This window comes from Toxotes jaculatrix, chromosome 8 (genome assembly GCF_017976425.1).
Source record: "Toxotes jaculatrix isolate fToxJac2 chromosome 8, fToxJac2.pri, whole genome shotgun sequence".
NCBI lineage: Eukaryota > Metazoa > Chordata > Actinopteri > Toxotidae > Toxotes > Toxotes jaculatrix.
Window position 1 is genome coordinate 11,518,641 of NC_054401.1, and position 11,776 is coordinate 11,530,416.

Genomic DNA, 11,776 nt, shown 5'->3' on the forward strand with positions numbered 1-11,776 from the left:
CTTAATCCACACATAAGCAGGCACGAACACACATCTACACACACACACACACACACACACCAACATGTGAACACTAAAGGTGCAAATGTGCTAAAACAAAATTATAATAAGCATGTTTCCACAGGAAAAATGGCCAGTTTGAGACCAAAATTACATGTTGTATTGGCATCAATCACAACAGCAAGCAGATGCTTGGCAGAGCTGCTCAGAATTTTCACATTTCTGTTCATTGCACAGCTTCGTTCCATGCTGCACCACCTGCAATCAATCAACAGCATCACATGATTGCTTGTATTTTTCATGTGTCCTTTGGGCTGCATATTTACTTTGTTTACACCTCGTTCCATTCATGCTCCTTTTTTCTTTCCTCATTCCAAGATGAATCCGTTTAGCCATTTGAGGCTAGACTTACTGAAGTTGCAAGACAATTTGTGCAATTTACATTAACATAAATTTGTGCACATAGATAAACACACAAGCATAAAAACCCCAGCGGGACCATAAAATCAAAAAGTAACTTGGCTCTCGTACTTAACCCAGTAATTTGAGAGCACTCTCAACATCTGACATGAATCTTCTTGCAGCAAACAAACCTTACGTGAGTAAACACAGACATCGGTTTGCAGTGCCGCTTTTGACGGAAATTTCAATGTGTTCAAGTTTTATTTTGCTTCCACAGTACTGACAGATGCACTTTAAGAACAGCACAACAATATTCTTCTGACAATCTATTTTACATATAACTATATAGCACAATATGAAAAGTAAGGAAGTAAATATGCACTGTATATTTACTATGATTTTTGACACAAAAATAATCAGCAGCAATTTTGGTAATTGATAAATTGTTTGAGTCATTTATTAAGCAGAAATGCCAAAAGTTCTGTGGTTCCAGCCTCTCGGATTCAATAATATAACTCTGTTCTGTTTTATATCAGTGTAAATTGAATATTTGGGTTTTTTTTTTTTTTTAGTACATCACTTTAAGCTTTGGGCAGCTGTGATGCACATTTTTCATTATTTCCTGACATTTTAAGACCAAACAATTAATTGAGAAAATAATTGGCAGAATTATCAATGATGTAAATAATCTTTAGTTGCAGCCCCAATGATTGTATGGTTACAATATTGGTCCAAAAATCTATATTTTTAAACAAAATATTGTTGGGGCTAAAATTAGTCTAAATAATGATGACAAAATCATTTCTCAGTCATTATTTAAACAAAAATGCCAAAGATTTTCTTTTTGCTCTGGGAAATTTTATAGAGCAAAAATTTTTCAGCATTTTCTGACATTTTATTGACAAAGAAATTAATGGTTGGCAGATTAATCAATAATGAAAAGAATAAGTAGCTGCAGCCCTAATTACTGCCCACCCCTACACACATGGCCCCTCATTCTACATGCAGAAACAACACACAACAGAGATGAGTTTTACAAAGATGTAACACTTTAAACAAACAACAACCACAGCCCCAAAACACTAACAAAAAAAAATGCCACTTCAAAACCATTTCAGCCTCATGATCATACTTGAATTTTCTGCCACTGATTTTTAGTCTATGAATGACTGGTTGACTGACTGGTTTCCACTGGCACATCAGACCAGTTGACTGTCAGTTTTACTGACTGGTTGCTGTTGCCATCAGGCGCAGAGTGCTTGTGTAGCGAACATTTCTGCCTCCTTCCTTGGCCTGGCTGGGACTGATTAAAGCCTTCTGCTGAAACAAGGTCATAATTCACTTAGCCATTTCCCAATTTCCGCATAATTACCCTCCTGCTTCACGAACTCTAACACGCACGAACACACGTGCACCCGCACACATTCACACCGACGCTCAGACACAAACACATTTCCTCTCTGATTTGTGTCATTACTGAGTGGAGAGTGGTTAAAAGGTTTCAGAGCTGGCCTCTTAGTGACAGCTTAAATGGATAAAACCTCAATTAAAGACTCTTTCTCTCTCTCCGCCGCGCGCTCTCTCTGTGGATGGAATAAGCATAATTCTGTGTCCTCTGCAGTTTGTTGAAGAGAAGACCCTGCCTCGCCTTGTTTTCCCCTTCTGGCTGCTAAATCAAACCTTCACAATCAAGAGTTTCTCATATCCCACCATAACCTGTTACAGAGAAGCTATCTTCAGAATAAAACTAAATAAACCCGCTCATTATTTCCCCTATGCACACGATTCAGATCGGAAATTGTTTACTTTTTGATGAACTGATAACAACATCCATAATCAAAGCTCAACAATAAGCATCATTTCTGCCTAGCGAGCAGTGACAATAGACATTTCTCCTGTCAGTGCAGTGGCTCTCCTTCCTGCTGCTCCTCTGTTCTGTCCTGGCCGGCGACAGTTGATTCCTGGCGTGTGCGGGTTTGATGAAAACAGCTGCATTTTCACATGCCACTGTATTGTCTTTATGTGGAGGATTCCTAATTGTCATGTCGGTAGAGTTTATTAACGCTAGATCACGCTGCTCTGTTGCGATCAGGCCCAGCATATGGCCTCAGACTGCTGCTACGCTGCTATCATTAGCCACGTCACAAACACACCATATGAGCATCTGGTGTGTGCGTGCATGTGTGTGCAAGAGCTGACAGTCTACATTATTAGTATCACCCCCCCAAAGCCCCAACAGCGCTGGCGGGGAATAGAGTAGACATCACATAGAGAATACTTACACACACTCACAGATATATAAAGCGCTTTGAAACAGCTTGTAAACATCACAGCCTTGTTATTAGCACCTGATTACACTGCTGGAGCTTAGGCATCGGCTCAGAGAATAATGGTAATATCAACAACAACATCGAGTGTGTGCATCTCAGTGTGTGTATGTGTGAGTGGTTTTGTGTACTGCCTCCAGCCCATCGCTGTGGGATTTGTTCTCTGTGGACAATTTGTTCAAATTTAACACATGGGTGGGAAAGATAAATTCCGGTTTTGCCCCGCATTTTTGCCTAAAATCTACAGATAACAAGGGAAGACGGTCATTCAGTAATTTGTCCGTCAAGAAAAAGCAATTCATCTGCCTCAGATGGCGCCATTTTAACTTAAATCAGCACAAACACCGCAGGACTCTGACACAGCTTCTCTTGATATTGCAATGTGAGAATTTATCGTTAAGATCCAATGAAGACCACACTGGTATCTGACCAAACTGTCCTGAAAAGATCGGTTTAGTGACGGTAAAATGAGCTCTACATTTCCCCTCTATGCCTTTACATTAATCATACAGACACTGTCCCGAGATAACCTCGAGGCTACGCAGAACAGTCCACAAATACCACCAAATCTGTAATGATCAGCAGCGGTATCGATGTGTTTGACTCTGTGTGAACTCCTTTGTGTCTCAGTGCAATCAAAACATCCACTGTACATTTTGTAACGTAAAATGGATCTCACTCCTTAAGCTGCTATTAATAACAACAGCACAACAGCACAACCCCAAAACGGTATGGGGTGTGCATTTGTTAGTGTACAATCATCCATACCTGCCCATTCATGGTTACTGGGTGAGTGGCAGGAAAGCACAGTCGCCTGGTGGCCAGTTAATCAAAAGCCTGAAATGTACTCTGCCAGAAAAAGTCAAGAAACTCTTGACATTTTTTAGAGTACACAGAAGCTTGATGACATAGGGAAGGGGGGACTGTAAAGTGGAAGTAATCATTGGTGCAACAGATTAATAGATTTATAGATTATAAAGGTTATAAAAGATTAAACCTTGCATTTACAGATATCACACAAGCCACCTTTGCTGTTTTTTACTGAGGACTAGAATGGAGTCATCATGATCCAAGAACATGAACTAAAGGTGAAGGGAGAGTCTGTCTATCGACTCATATCTGCGCCAGTTGTTTTTCAGAAGCTGATCCCAATTTTGGCTGTGATCCCCTCGTCTTTTCTCCGAAAGCAAACAGCCTCTCTGTTGTTGCCAACACATAAGTGACTGGTGCGGTTCAGCAGTGAATGTGGACAGTGAAGGGGGGAGGAATGTGGAGGGAAAAAAATTTGCACCACATTTGGAGCTCACCCCATTTTCACACCTGTGCACACCTGGACAGAACGCAGGTGTGGCTGTCAGAGTGTCAGTTTCGGAAAGTTTCAGCAATCGGGCGACACCGACCCAACTTTTCCAAACACCTGAGAGGAGCTTTTGATCACTTTCAGACTGTCCAGACAGCACTTCTGAGAGAGTATACCATACCCTTAACACAAAGAAGAGCAAAAAACGGCAATCGCTCTCAGTCACACCTCTGGGTAATTTAGACTGTCCAGTCTAACTGATAGCACAGGGAGATCCTCACAGGAGCCAAACATGGGATCATATTTATCAAGAATCTCTGATTAGAAAATCTGTCCTAACTGATTCAAAGGTCTCAGACTGATGCATATTTGGTCAGGCGTAGAGATAAAACCATTTTATCAGCTTTTTTAACTGGCGAAAGTCTGTCTGCTCCAGGATTTAGTTGAGCTGCAGAGCAGCTCTAATCTGTTAGGGGTGCCCAGCAGGTGGCAAATGATGATCACGCACGCACATTCCAGCAGATGCAGAAATATTAATATCAAATATCTGATTTAAAATAACAATCAAAGATACTTAAAGATACTGACTGGATTCAATATTTCAAATCAACTGAGTCGGATAATACCATACATTTTCCTGACATTAAATGTGATGGAAAAAAAAGATTTTGCTTTAATTTATGACTTTCTGCGATTTGTCAGTGTCATGAATCACATAAATCACTGCTCCAAGCGCTGATAAGGACACATCCAAATAAATCCATATCACTTTATCAACACATATTGGTTCTACATGCATTATCTGTGATGTTTTGGCCAAATGACACACAGATGTGCTCAGACCATAAAAACAGACAGATAGAAGCATCAAAACACCATTATTATTTCAACAAATGGACATTCACATTTATAGAAAGATATTCTTATATCTTATCGATTATAAGTACAATATAAATATTTTTATGCCATATTTATCATTCCAGAAAAACATGTTTTGCATAAGTAGGCTGTCACACAAAATGTTTCCCAAACACAAAATTCATTTGGGTGGTTCATCCAAACAGATTTCTACCAGCTCAAACTAATTATTTTTGTATTTTTTTCAATTACTTACTCTTATTGTATGTTATTCTTATCTATGTATGAAATTATGGATGAGCACTGACTGAAAGATCTGCTAGAACGCAGCATTCATGTGTAGCTCTTAGCTTGTGAATTCACTGCAGCCCACCACGCTACACCTCCGCCTCCCTTGAGGTTGACTACCAAAAATAAATTCTCAACCAGTGGGAAACACTAGCAGTGATGCAGTTTCTGTATTTTTACTTCATTTTCCTTGCAGCAACATACTGTATCTATATCATCTGGTCATTGTCTGAACTGCGTTGAATCAACATCGAAATTCCTAAGATTAATTAATCACCATTTTTTTCCACTCTATGATTATGATTCTATCTGTAGTAAAATAGTCCTGGTCTTCCTTCTGAAAGGCAAATCTTTTCTTGCTCAGTTTGTGTAGGAAGTTTCATAAAAGAAACCACTTAATCCTTCTCCGAGGTGTTTTTCATTCTAGCCAACCATTCAGTGCGATTTCTAGCAATGACTCTGAAAAGCTGGATAAATACAGCCTGCAAAGCATCTGCGCTAACCACTGAGCCACCAGCATGGAATCAGCAGTCACTTAAATCAATACCAATCCTAGGCCAGACATTTATACCTGTAAGACCCTTACTTTGTGTCAGGCTTGATCAGAATTGCCTGACTCAATCTGACTCTAATATAAGCTTGGTCTTAGCAGAATTACATCCCTAAAATCCCTAAAAACCAGCTTCCTTTGAATCCAGATCATTACACTGACCAGTTAGTGCTCAACTCCGTTTTAAAAGTGTTAAAGGAGAAGAGAAGAGTGTTGAGAGGGAAGGAAAAGGAAAGAGCAGGTGAGGTGAGGTGAGATGAGGTGAGGTGAGGTGAGGTGAGGTGAGGTGAAGGACCAAACCAGACCTCAAAACAAAGCAGCATGTTTTCTAGCACTGGAAAGATTTAGTCCAAGTTAATTTGACAGAGAAAGAGACTCACAACATTCACATTAAACCGCACAGTTCCCAAAATACCACCACCCCAAGAGTGCTTTCCCATCAGGCAATTGGAGGATGAGAGGAGAACAGAGAGGTGGGAGCACACTCCTGAAATCTAGCTCATCCCCAAAGAGAAAAAAAAAAGAGGACGAGAAAACAATTCATTTCTTTTCCTCCTTTCTTTTACATGTCCCTTATTGCTGTGCACACCTACCAGACAATACCTGTCCAATCAGAAAAATGTATTTACTCCTACACACACACACACACACACACACACACATACACACACACACAGAGGGAGCAACTGTACAACACAGAGAGAGAGAGAGAGAAGACCACTGGATCTTATTATGCAAACAGTAGTCATCCATCACACAGGTGTTCCCTATTGCGTTTAATTAATGACGTCTCTGTGCGACTGTGTGCACACCACACACACTTTCACACCCACACTTTGCTACGTAAACCAGAATCCATTCAACCCGTACACTATGTGGCCTTGTTATTTGTTACTAATGAAGAGCCTGATCACTGTGCCTATGTAACTGTTATGATGATCACTGAGCCGGTGTGTTTTTGTGTGTGTGTGTGTATGTATGTGTGTGTGCATGTGCGCAAACACACCTCACAGTGGTAGCTGACACACGTAGCGGCAGCGCAAACATAAATGATGGATGGGTTGCGCACACACACAGGCAGACGTTGTGATAGAGAGTGAGTAATACTCTCCTTTGTGCAGATATTCATAAATGTAAATGTTGTTGTCCTAAGTGGGGCTGGGAGACAGATAGGTTTGTGTTGCTGTCAAGGGGATGGTTGATTGGCCTGTTTAATCCTCTCGTCTGCGTCTGCATTTCCCTCTCCCTCTCTCGTGAACACACACACACACACACACACACACACACACACACATAGACTAGGCCTGTGTTATGATGCCTAATGTGAGAACTCACTGTGTGGATCAGGGCGCCAGTCAAGCATTATTATCATTATTATGATGACCCTCCTCCCCCTGCTTTATTATAATTCAACACAGAATGTATCCGTATTCCTCCTGATTTTCTCTCTCCTTTAACCAGTCCCGTAGTATTTCTCTCTCACTGTCTCTTTCTTCTCGTATTCTTGCATTATTTCTCTCCTGCCCTGTGTGACGTGTCTCTGCGCACTCTGACGGGCTGGATGAATATTAAACAAGTTCCACCTCTGCGCTGATTACCACATATATGCATGTGAATTTATATGAGGAGCAAATTCTGCTTGCGATAGCTGGCTTCACTCCAGCGGCATGCGTTGAGGTGACAATGTCATGAATACACACACACAAACATACAAACACAAACACAAACCTGTCTAGAGATGTGTTTGTTTATTCAAAACATAATCGCTTTCGAAGTATACAACTGATAAATTAAGAGATATCACCAGATATCTATTATGCAAATCTGTTAACTACTGCATTATTAGATTACACACATACACATGTATATGCATTCACACACTCATGCGCACACACACTCACACTCACAGCGGTGGTTAATTGCCAGGTGGTGGAAGATAATGTGTGATTTAACGGACTGATGGATTTGTTTTTGTTTCGGTCACCCATCAATGAACAGAGACATCTGTAACAGGGCAAACACACACAAACACTAGGTCTCACACATAAAAAGCGCACACCATTATACACACATCCATGCCCAGGGATATCAGTGACAAGTGACTGATAGGCGGTGGCAAAAGCCTTTGTGCAAAATGCAAACGTAGGATATGATCCATCTTCCCTTCTCAAAGTTAAAAAAAAAGTACACAGCAGGGACGTGTGTATGTTTGTGTGTATACACATAATCATAAATATACGCGAGTATGATAGCATGTGCGCATGCTAGCACACGTTTGTGTCTGCATGTGCGTGTGAAATGGTTAATCCATGGTCACAGTCTCAGCCTGTCTCATGTGGTTGATGAGTGGCTCGAGGTCAGAAGCTGGTTGAGAAACTGCAGCGTCCTGAGGCTTTACAATGTGTTTACCACTCAAACTGACAGCTATACTACAGCTTATTATTGGCCTTCTAAACCTCCACACTGCACTGTGAGTTAGAAAAACTCCAGAGAGGCCGATCGCCAACGGCTAGAGACACGCCAGCCAACCCTACAAATGTTGGATGTTGTGGTGTTGAGTGCAGAGATTAAGATAAATGCTGGAAATAGGATCTGTGCTGTTGAAAAATGGCTCAGAAGTGCATGAAAGAGTAGATTAGACAGGTTATCCTGCAGTTTATCTGTCTTTTGTGAGCCACTGTCTACGCCCCTTTGTCTCCTAATTCACTAAGTAGGCTGAATTGAAAAAGTCATAGTGCATGTGTGCAGTGAGAAAGAAAAAGCGAGAGAGTAAGAGATGTGAAGATCAGGGATGAGGCAGGTCCACTGAGATGCACTGTTCTTTAATTAACCACAGTCTTTTAGAAAAGACACACACACACTAAGAACCACACTGCAGGGGCTAAGAATATTCTGCCGCTGTGATGGAAACAGTATTGGCAATGAATGGGTGGAGATGGGGGGGGGGGGGGGGGGGGGGGGACTGCGGGGCTCTGCGGTACTCAGGGTCCTGGACAGTCAGGTTAAAGGTTAGGCTGCTCCAGACTGATTTAGTCCCCCCCTCAGCTTTGTCTGAAAAACCAACTGCAGCTTTTTTAACAGGAAATGCTTTGAATACACGGCAGAGAACAGCTGACATGTTCCTTAATTAAGGATACGTCCCACCAAGGTTAGAACTGCTCGTGTTAGGTTGAGCTGATTGCACCGAGGTCCTGGGTTCATCTTCCTTTTCCTTTGTGCCTTTAAGCATTTTTTCCACATTTTATCTAAATCAACTTCTCTCTCTGATATGAAAACCAAAGGTGGAATTTAATTAGCATTTATTATCAAATTATTACTGAGCAAAAAAAAAAAAACAGGAACTGAAACAGAGCACTCTTCACATTCAGAAATATCGGCTAAAATCCACGAGTAGCATGCAATATTAGTTTCTCTACAATGTAAATAATTTTCTCACATTCAGGAAAACGAATATTGTTTACAGAATCGCACTACAACCAATAACCTTATTTTTTCCGCTCCTATTACTTTACGCAGTACTTCATGTATTGTAATTCTGTTGTGTGGCATAAATTCTCTTGCCTCTCATGTTTTTATTTCACGCCGTAAACTAAAATCATTGGTCTAGAGTTATTGTCGGCAAACAGGATCCGTTTTCATATTGTTTACGTCTTTAATAAGTGTAGTCATAAAAATGTGAGTCGCTGAATGTCTGACTGCTCATCTTAGGAGCCCAGTACATTCTGCTGAAGAGGTAAATACCACATACTGAGATGTTTTGAAGGACGCCTGGCAGCCAAAACAGAGCTTAAACATAGACAGGCTACACTGCAAGATGGAGAACGAAAAAAGAAGGTGTGTGTGTTAGTGTGTGACGTACTCTTGTGCACACCACTGAGACCTACAATTTAGGTTGATTGTTGCACTATTTTATGGCCTTATTGGCAACTCAGAATAGAGCACAACCACTCACTAAAATGAAACCTTATTTCAAGTCAAATCTGGCATTCGGTTGCAAATTAGCAGCATTTTATCTACGTATTTTGAGCAGGGGAGAAAACACCTGTAAATTTATCAAATGGCAGATGGCACAACATAAACGTACACAATTTTACTGTGACTAGTAGAAGGAGAGATCAGCCTACTCTGTGTTGCTACAGACTGACACTACATTCTTAAGAATCCAGCAGCAGAGCTATGGACTCACAAGGACGGTATTAAAAAGGCAGCTTTCAAAAAAAAAGAGTGAGAGAGAGAAAAAAAAGCTTTTTCAGTTGAATCGAGATGGGGCGAGGAGCGAGGGATTAGGAGGATAACAAAAAGGCCAACGGACTGAGTGTAAACAAGAAAGGGGGTTAGAGTGGGATAGAAGGAGAGAGCAAGTTGGAGAGGGAGCGCGAAGGAGAGATTGAATAGTGACACTGCTACAACACAATGGGGTCAGGATGAAGAAGTGCTCCTAATTGAACCAGATAGAGGAGAAGACAGAGAGAAGGAGCCCTGAAAGACTGAGAGAGGAGAACCACATGACGGAGAGAGGAGGAGAGGAAGGCGAGAGAATCACATGTGATCCTTTTGCTTCTCTCTTTACTCCTCCACCATGAATGGATGACAACGGAGGAGAGAAACTGAAGGAAGAAAATGAATGAATTGTAGTGTGCAGAGATTTGTGCAAAACTACTGAGGAACAGAAACTAAATATGTCTGACCAACTGTGCAAGGGAAGGTGTTGAAAAGATGGTTTGTAGCCACCCTGACTTCACATTCAAGGTCTGACGGAGCAGTTTGAGACTGGACAACAGCTTTACTGGGCAGAAAAACACGAGAGGCCCGTTTAAATAGTTTCTGTGAATCTAAATCATTTCTTCCACTTAGAAGAGAGAAAGATACAGATGAGAAAGGTGGTTGCTACAATCCCAATAAAGCGTTAGAGAGATACATGCAAGCAAAGCTCAACAAACTGCAATAAACCACTGATCAACTGAAAGCGTGAAGGTATGAACCTCGCAGCTCTACCAGAGCACATCAGGACATATTTCTTCCCTTTGAGTGGTGGGAAATAGAGAGATCAAAAGAAATGGCTCGCGCGCGCACACACGCGCACACACGCGCACACACATACACACATATATATATTTACACTGTTAAACATGAGGAGAGGGGTTCTTACTGTATGTTGGAGCTGTTCCAGTAAACGGAATGCCTGTTGGCTGACACCTGGAGCAGGTTCGCCCAGGTGAGACTCGTTAGCACCCAGAGAGACAGCGCTACCAGAGCCATGCTCTCGGCTCCTCTCTCTCTCTCGGCCTCCGTACCCCTTTTGGTCTCTCCGGCCACTCTCTTGGTCCCTTCACCCCACCAAACAACGCGACTCAAACATCCCAGCAAAAGCCTAACAGACGGGAGAGGGGAAAACAAAAGCTTCATGCATGCATACAAAACGGATACGTTCAAAGACTATAAGACTTGCTCTGGTTAATAAGTGGTGTAAAACTCAAAAGTCTATTGTGGTGTGAAGTGACTTAGGTCTCCCCTTCCCCCATGAAACAGACACTGCGAAGACCCCTCCTCCCTCCCCAACAAATCCTGGGGCTTCAAACAAGGTGGTTTGTGGAAGTCCTTATGAGCGGGTCTCCTAATGATTGCGCTTCGCCTGGTCCTCTCTTCTCACCGGGAACTGCTGCTTCTGAGCCCGCCAGAGGAGTGTGGGAGGCCGGTACTGGGTCCAAGCGGGAGGTCGGTCTTCCTCCGGGCATGAGACGCTCCTGTCCTCTGGGAAAGAGTTGTGTGCTGCTTACGTGAAAGGGAAATGAAGGGTAGAAAATAAAAGCTAATAAGCAAGTCCTCTTCTTTTTTTTCAAAAACTGTTTTTGTTATCTGCCTGCTGCTGCAGTTTCTTGTCCCCTTCCAAGGGTCCGCGAGATGCAAAGCACGCGGGGCTTCTGAGCTCTGTAATCGCTGCAAACAATTCAACCAGCCAGTTTCATTAGGTCTTCAAGACTCTATCCGACAACCATCGTTTACGGTGGGCAGCCTGCCCACCCGTCTCTCTCCTCTCTCTTTCTCTCCTCC

The 11,776-nt window shown here is 42.1% G+C and overlaps 1 protein-coding gene across 1 annotated transcript in view; it reads right to left on the reverse strand.

Moving 5' to 3' along the window:
- efna3b (ephrin-A3b) overlaps window positions 1-10,984 on the reverse strand; it is a 50,696-nt gene extending 39,712 nt beyond the window's left edge. The window contains exon 1 of the mRNA XM_041044827.1: window positions 10,875-10,984. Within this exon, the coding sequence (XP_040900761.1) occupies window positions 10,875-10,984 (110 nt within the window). The remainder of the gene's footprint in view (window positions 1-10,874) is intronic.
- Between the last annotated feature and the right edge of the window lie 792 nt (window positions 10,985-11,776).